The following is a 16,919-nucleotide window of genomic DNA, read 5'->3' on the forward strand; positions in this document are numbered from 1 at the left end:
GCTAGCTGGATTTCATTTACTAGTTCTTTTAACAGTTCCATTCCTTCTTTCGTCATGTGGGCTAACCTCCAACAGCTCTCTGGGACCAAACTCCATTCCTCAATTTCTGGCCTGACCATAGCAGATGATGTCAATGTGGACCCTATTGCCATCTCCAACACCTTGGGCCATTATTTTGTGGAGATTTCGAATCTCCTCCCACTATCAACCTGCCTTCCTCCATCAGAAATAAGTGGAGGCAGCTAAAGCGATACTCTTCTCCTCAGAATCCTGAGTCCAACAATGCTGCCTTTACTATGAGGGAACTAGATCATACTCTCACTTCATCCCGATCCTCTGTGATGTTCACATTCAGGTGTTGCAAAACATTTCATTTGTGGGCAAGTAGTTTCTCCTTCAGATGTATCACAGCATCTGGGAAGAGGGCTAATTTCCCAGATGTTAGCACAAAACTACTGTCATACCCATACCTATACCTAAGCCCAGTAAGGACAAATAGCTTTCTTCCAGCTACCACCCCACTTCTATCACCAGCTGTGTTTGCAAGGTGATGGAACGTATGATTCATGCCCAGTTGGTATGGTGGTTTGAGTCTCATAATTTACTAACCATTGCAGAATGTGAATTTCGAGTGCACCTTCTGCAACTGACTATCTCATCACTTTGTAAACTCATGTCATGAATGTTTTTCCGATTTGGAGAAGGCCTATGTCCACCGATAGGGCCTAATGTGTAGTCATGTTTAATTCCTCTTTTGTCTTCATGTTCCACAGTTCTGACAGGGGTGTCATAATCTTCCATCTATTGTTCACAATAACCAAAAGCCTTTATGAAAAATTTGAGAAGAGCGAAGATTACAATACACTTTCTGGCTTACTTAGCTTTTGGTGTAGAGTTGGCTCCAGTTCTTCTTGTCTATGGGTCTGATTCTTGAAGCTGAAATTCTCACAATTTAGGTCCTCGTAGTTGCATTGATCTAAATAAATTTGAGGATTGTTGTTGCAAAATTTTTGTCTTTTTGTTAATATATTTTGTCACATTGACAAAGCCGAAATTTCATTGTTTACTCAAAATTCAAAAAGATGTCCAGTCATGTCAGAGGCATGCTTACTACTACAACACTCTGTGGTAATAAGCATATCCCAAAGGGCTTACAGTTTTTCTTAACAAATGAATTTCTATTAATTTCAATTATTATTTCATAAATGAATCCAGAAATAAACATAGTAAACAGTACTAGATTGCATAATTAATGATAGAAATTTTAAGTGTGCCAAATAATTCATAATTTCAAACATTTTTTTAAAAAAAGTGATTTTAACTGTACATTGAGAGCTAGTACTTATTGAGAATAAAGTAATTCCTTTTCATAAATTTTAGTTTGAAATATAACGCACTGTGTATAAAATTATATGGAGTTTTTAGAAAACCAGCTGAGAAAAATTTGAAAAATAATACAGGTATCAACAACTACTGCTGAGGAAAAGTAATGCTAGTGGAGGATGTCTCATTACAGTGGATGTGACCCTAAACTAATACAAAATACAAATAAAAACTGTCAGTGGCCTTCCTGAGGTCATCCAATGTGTGAGGAGGGTTATTGTGACAATACACTTTAAAGTCGGCACCAAGCACGCTCGGTGTTGACTATAGGGCTGGACACTACGTTGGACGATCCTGTCCTGTGTTCTGATACTGCACGAACCTCAAATTATTCTTGATAATTATGAAACATGTCCAGCATCCATATATCACACTGGCCCAAAACATGACCACCTCCTGCAAACTTGGGGGACTGCATGGTTGAGACATGGAGTGATACTTGTCTGCCACCAAACTCTTCCATGATCATCAGATGTCAGGCAACTGCAGCATTCATAGGTCAGAGAAACCAACTCAATTGATCCAGGTGTTCCCTTGCTCACCTTCTTCATCTATCGTGGTGTTGCCTATTTATGACATGAAGACAGTTATGTATTGTCTGGATAAACAGCCCTCCCACTTGGTTGCAGAATGAAAGTGCACAGTCCTGTTTAATTTTACTCGGTGTACCTTTCAACCAAAACACGTAGGCGGTGATTAATATCAGAAACTGTTGATGAGGGGGTGACCACTATGTGATGGATGTTTTGTCTCATTATAATGATTCACTGTTCAGATGAGTTCATTGTGGAGCACAAGAATATGTCAGATAACTTCTTGTGCTTACAACCATTCTTGCCCCAATGTCATGATGTGTACACAGTCCAAGCTTGAATGACACTTCAAGGCATGGCAACGGTCTGAACTATATACTCAAGCTGCTTTGTCCCATTCACAACTGAAGAAACTTCACTGAGAATGCAGGTTTACTTTAACCTTTTGGTGTTGTTCCCAATTACAACCATTGTGTGGGAATTTCCTGTGGTCAACAGAATATTCAGAAAAAGATTCTGATCAATGTAACACAAATTATGCAAGACTGAAGGTGTATGCTGTTTAGAATTCCAGTTCTGAAGGAAATGTTCATTAAGTGATGTATGGTAAAAATCCTCTAACACATTACTGAGTTTCCTTAACAGTTCTTCCTGTTACACTGTATCTTACATGACAGACAGATCAACAAAAGCAACACTACTGATCTCCGTTTCCTCAAATCCACTCCCTGTATCATGAACAAAGTTTAAGAATAGCACACAGCAGGATTACCCACATCTCAAACCAGAGTAGACTGGGATAAGCAGCCACCAAGATTCAGTTGAGTCATCTGTTTCAAAAACCTAAATGTGTGACAAGTTAGAGGTGTGAATACTCTTTGGTTCATTGATCTGCTTTATCAGTTTAATAAGTACAACATATGCTTATTTAAAAGTGTTCTGGGATGAAGCCCTTAATTTTCTCATAATAAATGACATTCAAACAGCAGTAGTAACGGATTTTGTTACATCCAAGTGCATGAATAGATTCTTTAAGCAATGTTTCTGTTATATTACAATGTGGTGCAGCATTTCCAATGTCGAAGACATACAGCAGTTCTTAAAGAACGTAAGGGTTACTTCACCAGCATTATGTCAACATGATTCATAATTCTTATATCCAGAACACTAAAATCAGAAATAGACGGTAACAGTTACAGATAAATATGCATGTCATACAAAAAATGTTTACCCGACACATAATCTCACATTTTGGCTGATAATCCTTGGCCCACAGACTCACCAGATTTATCCATCTATGACTTCATTCCATGGCTTGACCTGAACTCTTTAAATCTAAATTGCAAACCTCTTACAGTACATGAGCTGAATGTTGATATGTGCGACACATAATTTTGGTAATTAGTTCTTAATTCTTGCACTGGAAATCATATTCTCCAAGTCAGCTTTAGACACAATTAAGATTCCTCTCTTCTTCTTTTTTTTTTTTTTTTTTTTTTTTTTTTTTTTTTTTTTTGTGAAATGTTAGGCTTCGTTATTACTCTACATCTTGAGGAACAACCTTGGAGTCGGTACATTTCCAGCTAAATTTCATTTTTTGCAAACTTTGCATATCATACTATCACTGTGGTCTACATCCAAGTAGAACTGCAACATGCAAGTATTTAACATACAAATTTAAATGTGTGGCTGTGTATACTGAACACTACACACTCAAGAGGTATTACGAATCCTGGAATTTTATATCTAAGCTTTTTTTTATCATTTTACACAGTATGTCAAAACATTATTATGTGAGAACGATGATACAAAAGCCAGAGTTGATGATGATGATGATGATTATGATTGGTTTGTGGGGCACTCAACTGCATGGTCATGAGCACCTGTACAAAGTCCCAATTTCTACACAGCCCATTTTCTTTTCACAATCAAATCTAGTCACTCTCTCAAATGATTATGATGGTGAAATGATGAGGACAACACAAACACCCAGTCCCCAGGCAGAGAAAATACCCAACCTGGCCAGGAATCGAACCTGGGACCCTGTGATCCTGAGGCATCAACACTAGCCACTAGACCAAGAGCTGTGGATAAATGCCAGAGTGAAAGAACTTTTACTTTAAAAGTTCAAATTGTTGCCAATTCAAATACTATATTTTTATTTTCAGTCACACTGCACTGCATATGTTCAGGATGAGCAAAATTCTCTCTTACCTGTGAAGTGATTTGCCTCAATGTTTCATTTGATGTCATCCAGCCAACACAAGGTCCAATTTCCATACATGTGAACCACTTATACACATCACGGTAACGAATGTCACGTCTGAACTTGCCTAAAATGGAGAAATATGTTAATGAACCTTTTGGTGTTGTTCCCAATTACATCAATTGTTCTATTTTACTTGGCACCAATGATTCACTTATAGGTCTCAAGGTAACTAAGAAGTATGGAGCTACACTACTAGCCACTGGAGACCCTACTTCCTTCAGTATATATCATTATGTGGACTGCTATGGTGGGTTTTGGTAAGCCCCACAAAAATTAACTCTCATTGAGTTACATTAAGTTTCGATTAAAAACTACCCAACCTGAGACTTCTGAAAATTTTTAGTGATTCCTGTATCTATAAACATCTGCAGTTTTATCACCAGTCTTATGCCTACATAATGAGCCTGACAGTCACAGGAGCACTGCTCTTTAAGTACAAAGTTTTAGCAGAAAAATGACATTTGCAGTTTGGAGAAAAAAAATGGTTCTTTCCTGTACATTTAGACAGTATACTTGAGGAAGTATTATGTGGTTGATACACTTACATCTTCATCATACTCCGCAAGTCACCTAACACTGTGTGGTGTAGGGTATTTTGGGTACCACTGTCCCTGTTGCAATCACGAACAGCATATAGGAAGGATGATTGTAAGCCCCTGTATTACCTCTAACTTCTTGAATTTTCTTGGCCACTGGATTCTGATGAGGATCTCTGTAATGCTCTCACATCAACTAAATGATCCCATGACAAAACGTGTCACTTTTCATTCGATCTCTTAACAGTCCTACCTGGTAAGGATCCCAGACTGATGAACAGTACTTAAGAACTGGCTGCACAAGCACTTTGTAAGCCACTTCCTTTGTGTATGAGTTACATCTTTCTATGATCCTTCCAGAAATCTGTCTAGCACGTGCTTTTTCCAACTATTTGTTATATATGGTCCTTCCTCTCAAGGTCGCTCTGGACAGTTACTCCTAGTTATTGTGCAGTATATACTGTTTCCAGCAATTTGTCATCAATAGTGTAGTTGTACAGTAATGGATTTATTTTCCTATGTAAGTGCAATACGTTACATTTCATTACGTTCATGGTCAACTGCCAGAGCCTGCACCATTCATCAGCCTCCTGCACATCATTCTCCAAATGGATACTGTCTTCTGGCATTTTTTATACGCAATTCCACAGTCTGTGAACAGTCTCAAAGAGCTTCTGCCTCATTTACATAAACTGTAAACAGTAATGTTCTTATCATACTTCCTTGAGGTACTCCAGAAATTACCTTTACATTTGTTGATTTTCTTCTGTTAGTATTGAGTTCTATCTGCAGTGAAGTATTTAATCCATTCACAAATCTGGTCCGACAATTTCCGCACTTTTTTTTTATTTTTTTTTGTGAAACTGTGTCAAATACATTACTGTAGTTAAGGAACATGGCATCAACCCAAGTGCCATTGTTTACAGTGCTGCAGACCTCGTGGAGGAACAAAGCAAGCTGAGTTTCACTAGATCTCTGTACCTCTGTTTGTTTTTAGAGGAGTTTTCATCCTCCAAAATTGACAGTTCTTGAGCATAAAACATGTTCCATAATTCAACAACAGATTGGCATAAAAAATATAGGCCTGTGGTTATGTGCAGCTGTTCTAGACCCTTCTTGAAAACAGGAACGTCTTGCACTTTTTTTCCAGCCACTAGGAGTGTTTCATTGCTCCAGCAATCACCTGTAAACTGCTGCTAGAAGGAGAGCAATTTCTTTCACATGATCTTTGTATGATCTTATAGGTATCTCGTATGGCTTCAATGCCTTTCCACTACTAAGCGGTTGTAGTTGCTTTTCTCTTCCGCAATCAATTATCTCAATAGCTGCTATTTCAATGTTCATATGATGACGGAAGAAGGGACCATGTTATGCTCTTCCATGGTGAAACAATTTAGGAAGACCAAATTTACTGTTTTGGCCTTCTTTCTGTCATCTTCTATTTTGGTGCCAGAATGATCACCGAGTGAATGAATAGGGAATTTCACTGCTTACTAATTTTACACAAGACCAGAACCTGTTAAGATTTTCACTTAAGTCTTGTTGACAAAATTTTACTTCCGAAGTCATTGAACCCATTGCTCTCTTTATACTTGTTCAGCTTTTGTATGTCTGCTAAATTTTGACTATTCTCAAATCTGTGATGAAGCTATCTTTGTTAACACAGCAGTTTTCTCACATTGATATTAAACCATGGTGGGTCTTTCCCATCTCTTATGATCTGTTCAGAACATATTTGTCTAAAGCAAATCGAGTGAGGCTTTCAAATTATTTCCATTTGTACTCCACATCTTCACCCTCAGCAATAAGTATTTGATGCTGACTACTGCTGACTAGTCAGATACTCAGCAATTTCTATCCTGTCACTTTTGCTAAGCACAGATATTTTACTACCTTCTTTTTAACAGTCATTGATACCTTCCACTATAGTAACTGATTCGATAAGTTAAGCTCTATTTGTTGCTAGGAAATCTGAGACATTATCTTCACAAGTTGGTTCTCTAAGTAACTGATCAAAGTAATTTTCACACAACATATTCAGAATAATGTCACACGAATCCCTGTCTCTGGTAGCAGCTCTGATTACTATTTCTGACCAATCTTTGATGCTTAACTTCATTCAGATTAATTCGCATTCAGAATCCATGATAACTTCCCTAGATATTATCAAATTTTTTACTGTGATAAATAATCCACTACCATTGATGACTGACCTATCCTTACACTAAATATTCCAAGCAGAACTTAGGATTTGTTGCTATTCACTGCTGCTTTCAACTTACTTTCTGTTCCCAACACTATCTGTGCATTCTAACTTTCAATAAGCAATACTAATTCTGGGAACTTTCCTTGGATGCTCCTGCAGTTTACCAGTGAGCATTCTCTGATAACATTGTGGCTGATGTAACTTCCATTTTGGCAGGCAATTCACCTCCCATTCCAAGACCATTAAAAAGAAAACCATGTGGATGCCACACATTATTCGCTACCCTAGTAGCCCTTTCTTGCATGTAGGGAATGCCTGGTCTATTAAGCAGAACCCCACAATTCTCCTCTCGATAGTGGAGGCTGAGGAATTCACATCACATACCATTGCAGAGTCATCTGAATCTCTGGTTTAGACCTTACATTCTCCTCCAAATCAGTGGACCAGTCAACCCTTGGGATGATGCTGTAGTCAGCTTAGCCTGCACCCCATACTTTATGCTAGTTGTCTCCACCAAATTACCTGTCGACCAAAAGGAACTGGGGATAGCCTCGTAATCTTGGCGGGAAGTGTCTTTCGTGGTGACATGTGCCACTATTTGCGGTTGGGGTCGGTTGAACACACTGCACTCAATAGATGCCAGCAGTACCTCTTCCATATCACAGACGAGAGACCCCCAACAAACATAGTGAGTGCACACGGGCAATCTTTCCCACCCTGCTTGTTATTTCCCTAAGGGGCTCCATTACCTGCCTAATGTAGTAGCTCTATATGGCTAGCATACCAGCCCTCTGCACTTGTCTGGAGTAGGCAGGAGAATCGACCATTGGCTCAACAGGAGTAGTAGGGAATTAATACCATAAAATCTTTTTCTATGACTGTTATAGGGGCAGAACCTGTTCAAGGATCAAGTTTCACAAGCTATAATCCATTCATTATAAGAATAAACCTGATGTAAACATTGCAATATGTATCCTTCCGCGTTTGCTGGAACCTCATTGGATTTCCGTTTCACGTGGGGCTGCAGCCAAGTTGTCTCGAGTACTGCCAAGCACAATAATAAGGGTACATTTTGTGCTGTGTGTTATGCGTATATCGACTTAGGGATAATATGAGACAACTGCTTTACTGGCGTGTTTAACTTGGACAGCAATGGCCAGTCAGCTTTTAGCAGAAGCAGAAAAAAATAATACACTGCAAATCTCCCACAATATTCTCCTTAGATGACTCGACGAAAACCGCAACACATTATCATTTTTTGCTAATGTACTATTGCATTTAAAAACAAGAATGATGAAAATTCATGACTTAACCGCAGTTTTTTCTGCATAAAGCTGTGTGTAATGCAAGAGAGTACTGAAGGATCTCACTGTATAGTTGATTATTGATGCCACTGAAGGTATTACTTACAGTCGGTCATCTGGTAATCTGTTAGCTCCTTCCTTATCCGAATCCGAGAAATACATTTCATTTCTGGAAGTGTCACCTGCTACGTTGATAATGAGCCTATCAACAACAGAATCCATGAAGCCAACCAGACACAGCATTTTCTCTTCTTCTTTTATATCGAGCCGTTCCACATCCCACCAGCATTCGGCAGCGATGTGTGAAAAAGCTGCGTGCGTTAGTTCCAGTACGTCTGACAGCTCAACAGTATTGTTACTTCTTGGAACAAATCCCACAGCTTGGCTCCAGATCAGTTCTGTTGGGTTCATGTTGTAATGGTACAGCAGCAAATGTAAAACTGCAGCATTTGTATGCTGTGAAACATGATTGTTTTTCATGTTTCTACGATATTTATCTACCTCTGTGGTATAAAACAATGTACACAGTCTAAATAAAGAGGATTTGGTTTTTCATTTTTACCTTAAAAATTAAATTGTTATGGTTTCTTAATTTAAACAACATTTATGAACAGTCTATCATAAAACATCGATAATTAAGAATTTGTATTTGAAACAGAAACAGGAATTTTGCATCAAATTGTAATTAGAACAAGACAACATGCATTATTCATATAAAATAATGATGAGTTTTATAATTACAAGACATAGGTATTTCAAATTGAATGAGAAAAAAAATGATACTGGGGAGATTTGAACCAACGCATGAATATCTGCGTTTTGTTCACATTCCATTACACTACCTAATGCGCCACAAGTTCAATGTGGGTTTCTTTACCAACAAATCTGGGAAAACTTCAAATACTATTATCTCTGTAAATTTACGAAAAATATTAATAACAGTCTATTTCTTGGCACTTTTTAACAATGTTCCATGCATGTATTGCACTATGGAACAGAAGGCAGCCTGAGCCATTTTCATAAAGCACATTAACAGTGCGACAATCAGAGTACAACACTAAAGAGGCTGTGATTGTACACGATTTTTGAAATAAAAATGGTGTAGCTAAAGCATGATTAAGAAAACCATTGATGGCTGTTAATACAATTGAATATCTTAATGTTTCACTTAACGTAACTCAGTAATAAGATATCTAATACACAATTAGGACCTACTTTAAAGAGTGTAACAACACCAGCATACCTCTGCTGTGGCTTGTGACCAATCATCGCCTTTGTGTTTGTTTGCATCTGGTTTATTCTTATGATGAACGGATTACACTGCTTGGGGAAACAAGCTGAGAGGAGTGCAAGAGGTGTCACAGCTTTAAACTTTCTGCACAGGACATATCACAATTAGTAGTCGCAGCTTATGGCAACAGCCTTACAAGGTTTCTAAAGTACAAGATTAGTATCACAGTTATTAGCAAACCATGATATGGTGGAAGATATATGAGGGGAAGATGGTGATGGGGGGAGGGAGGGGGACACCAAATGGTAAGCTGCCTGAGTTGAAAAATGTTCTCGAACTGGCTCTGTACAGCAGCACAAAAGTGTAAGAGTTAAAACAGTAAACCTATTTTCCAGTTCTAAATTTCAAGCAGGATTTTAACAGTTGGTAACAATGTTACAATGTGATTACTTTAAAATGTTACCAATAAAACTGTCAACATTTCACCCCTGCGTTAAAGAGTGGTGAGCAAACAACGGTCATAGTGTCATTTTGTCATATTTGCTTGTTTCACTCTTACAGATGTGAAGTTTAATGCGTTTTTTGTGATGGTAATGTTACCACTGCTATATTTATGATGGATGATGAAGCAAACATAAATATTACATAAATAAGTGAGAACAATTAGTGCTATACTTTTTTTGAAACCATCACAAGCAGACACACATGCCCTCTGTTGGAGCAAATACTCGTATTGCTAGTTGCCAGGAGAGAGTATCTGTAGCATGGGACACAGGGAGCAAATTGCTGACACCAGCAAGTCTTCTCTACATAATCTGTGCATAGAATCATACAAGCCCCTCCACTGCTACTGGCATCCAGACTGAAATGGGCAAAAAAAAAAAATGTTCTTTGTAGCTTACTTTTGACCAGTCACGGAAAATGCTAATACACATTACAATGTCTAATATGTATGTAAGTTCATACAGATAAACATCACTGCCCACCTCACGCGAACTGCTGGAAAAAGGCTTTGTAGATCATGCAGCTATATTCTGCTCCATGTTTTCTAATGTTATTGAATACCTTTCACAATTCAACAAAGAACAATCTTGGTCCATCTGTCATCCATTTGCCTAGCTACATTTTCAAACCATCTTCATTACAGTCATAATTATTAATATTTCCAATCTGCTCCCTAATCCATACTGTACTTTCCTGTATCATTAGCTATTCCCAACATCCCTCTTTTCATTGCTCCCTAAGCAATCCTCAGTTTTCCAGTAGTTTTTGCACACAAATTCCATATCTTACTGCTGTAATTAAAAACTAACCAGACATATTGGAAACTTAGTTTTGAAAACCCTACTGGGTTTAATAAAAGCACCCCAAACATTTTTACTTTTCTGTTTCTGTTTTTGTCTTCAATTGCACTAAATACACAACTCATTAATTGGCTCTAGGACTTCATTGTTAATCTGTACTATTTTCTTTTCAGTGAATTATTTATAACTTTAGTCTCATTGTAATTACTTTCAAAGCCACTCTCAGTCTTGTTCTATTAAGTTCTCCCTTTAGCACTGGATTTTTAGTTCCATTAGAGGCAAACAGTACAAGTCAGCATCATAAAGAAGGTGGTCCACATGGTTAACCCACAGTCCTCATTTTTCCCCTGTTTCGGGATCTGAAAGATGTTCTTGGATATATAGAATCTCTTTGCCCAACTCCTCGTTTATTTTTGAATATCTAGCTATCCTTATTGAACTGTAGCTACAGTTTCCTTTTTTTCAATACAGTAAGGTAATAGTTTTAGTTATGAAATCTTGCTGATCTGTTTTGAATTTTGTCCAATGTCGGTGTTAATGCCAGACATGGTCAACGACAATGAAGCTGCTGTCACATTTTCAGCATTGTTTGAAATGATCGGTCAAGCTGCACCACTTCCTTCAACACCACCTAGGAACAAAGCCTACACACGTGAGCTGAGTAGGCTTTGTCCCTACGTGGCATTGCTTCCTTAGATAGTCAGTGGAATACATTTTGTTGCCTGCACCATTACTGTTTCCGTAACCATCCGATGAGGTGCAAGGTTTGGCTCGTATATCTCAATGCATCCCTATAGCGATGCCTATAATTATAGACTTTGCGAGGAAGATTTGACTGCAGTATGAAGCAGTTCTTGATTAGTGACATACATCAAGACAGCAGTGGTCCGTCAACTGGTGGAGGGGAAGGAGATCCTCCAAAGGCAAAAATGAGGAGGTATGATGATAACTATTTATTGCTAGGCTTCACAACAAATTAACGGGAAAACCAATATTTTTTTCCAGGAAACTAAACATTTTATTATTTACCCAGAAGAACTCTGCTAGAATGACGAATGTGATGCTAAGGCCCTTTTAGCCTCTTATCTGATTTCTTATAGAATTGCTAAATGCAAGAAACCAAACACAGCTACAGAAACTCTGGTTTTACCAGCAGCAATTGATATACACTCCTGGAAATGGAAAAAAGAACACACTGACACCGGTGTGTCAGACCCACCATACTTGCTCCGGACACTGCGAGAGGGCTGTACAAGCAATGATCACACGCACGGCACAGCGGACACACCAGGAACTGCGGTGTTGGCCGTCGAATGGCGCTAGCTGCGCAGCATTTGTGCACCGCCGCCGTCAGTGTCAGCCAGTTTGCCGTGGCATACGGAGCTCCATCGCAGTCTTTAACACTGGTAGCATGCCGCGACAGCGTGGACGTGAACCGTATGTGCAGTTGACGGACTTTGAGCGAGGGCGTATAGTGGGCATGCGGGAGGCCGGGTGGACGTACCACCGAATTGCTCAACACGTGGGGCGTGAGGTCTCCACAGTACATCGATGTTGTCGCCAGTGGTCGGCGGAAGGTGCACGTGCCCGTCGACCTGGGACCGGACCGCAGCGACGCACGGATGCACGCCAAGACCGTAGGATCCTACGCAGTGCCGTAGGGGACCGCACCGCCACTTCCCAGCAAATTAGGGACACTGTTGCTCCTGGGGTATCGGCGAGGACCATTCGCAACCGTCTCCATGAAGCTGGGCTACGGTCCCGCACACTGTTAGGCCGTCTTCCGCTCACGCCCCAACATCGTGCAGCCCGCCTCCAGTGGTGTCGCGACAGGCGTGAATGGAGGGACGAATGGAGACGTGTCGTCTTCAGCGATGAGAGTCGCTTCTGCCTTGGTGCCAATGATGGTCGTATGCGTGTTTGGCGCCGTGCAGGTGAGCGCCACAATCAGGACTGCATACGACCGAGGCACACAGGGCCAACACCCGGCATCATGGTGTGGGGAGTGATCTCCTACACTGGCCGTACACCACTGGTGATCGTCGAGGGGACACTGAATAGTGCACGGTACATCCAAACCGTCATCGAACCCATCGTTCTACCATTCCTAGACCGGCAAGGGAACTTGCTGTTCCAACAGGACAATGCACGCCCGTATGTATCCCGTGCCACCCAACGTGCTCTAGAAGGTGTAAGTCAACTACCCTGGCCAGCAAGATCTCCGAATCTGTCCCCCATTGAGCATGTTTGGGACTGGATGAAGCGTCGTCTCACGCGGTCTGCACGTCCAGCACGAACGCTGGTCCAACTGAGGCGCCAGGTGGAAATGGCATGGCAAGCCATTCCACAGGACTACATCCAGCATCTATACGATCGTCTCCATGGGAGAATAGCAGCCTGCATTGCTGCGAAAGGTGGATATACACTGTACTAGTGCCGACATTGTGCATGCTCTGTTGCCTGTGTCTATGTGCCTGTGGTTCTGTCAGTGTGATCATGTGATGTATCTGACCCCAGGAATGTGTCAATAAAGTTTCCCCTTTCTGGGACAATGAATTCACGGTGTTCTTATTTCAATTTCCAGGAGTGTAGTATCAACAATGTTTGGCAACTCATTTGCTCAACAGTTGGAAAGTATTCCTATCTCTAATGACACAGTGTGTAGAAAATTTTTTGACATTACTGAATATTTTCTTGAGCAGTGGACAAAGCAACTGACATTCATAAAGATGCTCATTTGATTACTTATGTTTGCTTCATTAATGAATTTAACATTTGAGCAGAATTTCTTTTCTGCGAGCCAATACTGAAAACAGCTACAGCTGAAAACCTTTTTGATATGCTCAATACTTTTTTAAATCAAAATGTTATATCATGGAATAGGTGCACTGGAGTATGCACAGATGGGGCTTGCTCAATGTCTGAAATTAATGGTGGATCGCAAGCAAAAGTTAAAGCTGTAGCTCCTGATGCTGTGTGGACTCACTGCACAATTCGTTGGGAGGCTCTGGCCACTAAAGAACCTAGCCCAGCCCTTCATGCAGTTCTGCAAATGGTTATACGAACAGTTAATATTTTTAAGGCAAAATCTATAAATTAGAGGCTTTCTCAAGTGCTATGTGAGGAGATGGGTGCTGAACACTCAGTTGCTCTTTTTTAGTAATTTTCAATGGCTGTCAAGGGGTAAAGTAGTGATAAGAATGTTTGAACTGGGGAATGAGGTACTCTATTTTCTGAAGGAGAGAAGTTACTCTTCTGCACACTGTTTCAACAACAAAGACTTTTTACTTAAAATGGTTTACCTCAATGATAGTTTTGAGAAACTAAATGTTCTTAACACTTCACTTCTAGGTAATTAGGCAACTGTTCTATCTTGGAATGAAAAGGTGAAGGTGTTCATTAAGAAATTAGAGCTGTGGCAAAACTGAATGGAGTATGGCATACTAGATATGGTCCCTACTATAGTGCCATTGTTAGAGGATACAGATCATCCAATATTTACAACGGCGATAAAAGCTTGCTTTCATCATCATCTTGCAGCATTTAAAGTTCACTTCAAGACATATTTAAGCAATGATTTTGATAAATTTAATTGTATTAAAAATCCATTCAGAAATGCTCCTGGACCGTCATTTCTAAATAAAGAAGAGCAAGAACAACTTATTGAACTTACTTGTGATACTTTACTGAAAAGTAAATTTAATGGTGTCTTTGTTGGAGGTTTGGATACATATTAGCAAAGACTTCCCTATGCTAAACCAAAATGCAGCGAAGATCCTCATTCCTTTTGCAACAACATACTTGTGAGAGAATGGCTTTTCAGCTTTGTCAGCTACGAAGTCTACTACCATTCAAAGCTGAATGTAATCAAAGCGCTTCAAAGAAGTGGCTGTTTCTGCTATTCCTCCATGTCTTAAGAAACTTTGCTCTCAAAAGCAAGCTCATCCATTACACTGATTTTTTTATTTGAATTTTTATTCCTCTTAATTCTTGTTTGCTGAATTGTAAATAATGTTCATTTCAAAGTTTTTTAATAAATGAAAATGTGATAAAGATAACGAATTTGTTCCATACTTTCATTATAATAAGTCACGTTATTTTTTGGTTTCTGCTGTGTAAAATCCTTTTAAATTGAGTTTGGTAAACATAAGAAGGAAAAAATATAAAATATGATTATTTTTATCAATAACATTAGGCTGGGGGTCCTGATACTATTTTTTATACTGAAGAGGGGGGGGGGGGGCGCTTGACAAAAGTTTGAGAACCATTTCTCTACAGTAAAAGATATGACAGTTGTTCTTACAAAATCACAAGTGAAAAAGTACTGGTGACACGTTGAAAAACTATACCAGTAATCAACCACTAGCTAAATTTGGACCTAGGGCCACTGCATCCTATGTTATGAGATGTAAAGAAACTAAATCACATGTGATGGTTTTGGCAATTGTATATGACGTGAATCTGCACTGCATTACAATAATTGTGAACTGATCAAAACTTTATGAAATACTAATAAGGAAACTTTTAAAAAAATCAAGAAATAGCAAAAGATGATGCTGTACAAAATAAGAAAATCCACAATGGAAGAAGACAGCTACTGAAGAGAAACCAAAATTTCAAACAGACAATAACAGGAGCATGACAGAATAAGCTGAATTAAACAAAATTATTTGTAAGCACCTTTGAGAGGTCGTGAGAAGGTACAATAAGAAACTGGTGAAAGAAGCAAAAGATAACAATAAAAGCAAGAAGAAAAAAAAGTTAATTTATTGGACAGACTCGCAGTATATCTGTTAAGACTGGCGAAGACATAATTTTTTGTAATGTTCACATAGTTCCAAAGAATAATAATCAGGAACAATGGTAGTACACAGTGAAAATGACATCCCACCATTAATGGCAGATGAGATGTACCAGTAATTGAGGTACAAATAAAGTTAAGACACCTGGAGATGATATTTCAGTCGAAATATAGTACACGCTGGAGGAAAAGTAGTACAAAATGAAACACAACATTGTTTACAGGATAAAATTTTTTGGTAGCTTATTGGCCAGACTGGAATTCAAACATGGAACGCTGCCCTTCACGTGCTGACTCCCAGTCCGAACCCACAGTTTCACTTCTGCTAGTACTTTTTCAAATGTTTTTACATATTTTACGTGAAAAATAGACAAACAAGACATCGTCAACAGTGAACCCATTAGTCTTATTTCTATATTTTACTAGATATTCACAAAAATTATCACCATCCACATATCAGGCAAAGGAAAAAAAATCACTTTTTATGTGGCTATGTCACAATGGACCATTTTCAAAACACAAATAAAATTACAATACAAATTATCACTATGTCTGGAATTAATATATTTTGGAAAGCTTAGTACTGAGACCTGTAATGTAGAATTCTGGTGGAATGTAAATAATTTTAGGAGGAAAGAAAGGTAACAATTCACCAAATAGTGAAGGTACCAAGTCGCTGAAAGGCACGTAAACAGGGCTAAGAACTTTGCTAGCTTTTGGATAAATCTCTTCCCCACTTCCATTAGATTTCCTCTGAATGGTGACTAATTTAGAATTTTAGGAGTAGATTCAGTGACCCAAGAAAAATTCTCACCAGCTTTAGAGGAGGCTTTCAGATCCTTCAACGGGGTAAATTAAGGAAAAGTGGAACATATTTCAAACACTTTTTTTGTGATTATGAAATTATTTAGCTCCAGTGCAGCTGAAAATAAGTCCCAGAAATACTGATACAATGTGCGTAGCTTACAATTTGTGTGTTAACAGTTTACATAGTGAAACTTTGTGTGAGAGCATTCAAGAGATGGATGAGATTTTGTAAGTTTTATTTTTATTTGTTTCTTTATTTTTTCCAACCCAACCTAAGTCTCGGGCTTCACTAGAGATCAGTCCATGAGCACATTTAGTTTTCTTCCCACACTCCACACCAAAAATGAATCAATTTCCATCTTCTGCTGAAAGAAATAATGAAATTCAGTGATACTCATTGGCTATCCAGGAGAGCAGTGAGCTGATCACAAGCCCCTCTGTACCTGCATCTGGTGATGCCTAAGGGCGAGAACGATATGGCGGCTGGTTAGTACCGCTGGGCCTTCAAGGCCTGTTTGGACGGTGTTTGTTCATTTGTTTTATCA

At 39.0% G+C, this 16,919-nt stretch overlaps 1 protein-coding gene across 1 annotated transcript in view; it reads right to left on the reverse strand.

Moving 5' to 3' along the window:
* Nucleotides 1–16,919, reverse strand: part of LOC124620380 (acyloxyacyl hydrolase-like) — a 77,755-nt gene that overhangs the window by 47,424 nt on the left and 13,412 nt on the right. The window contains exon 9 of the mRNA XM_047147055.1: nt 4,131–4,249. Within this exon, the coding sequence (XP_047003011.1) occupies nt 4,131–4,249 (119 nt within the window). The remainder of the gene's footprint in view (nt 1–4,130; nt 4,250–16,919) is intronic.

The sequence above is a fragment of the Schistocerca americana genome, chromosome 6, assembly GCF_021461395.2.
Source record: "Schistocerca americana isolate TAMUIC-IGC-003095 chromosome 6, iqSchAmer2.1, whole genome shotgun sequence".
Lineage (NCBI taxonomy): Eukaryota > Metazoa > Arthropoda > Insecta > Orthoptera > Acrididae > Schistocerca > Schistocerca americana.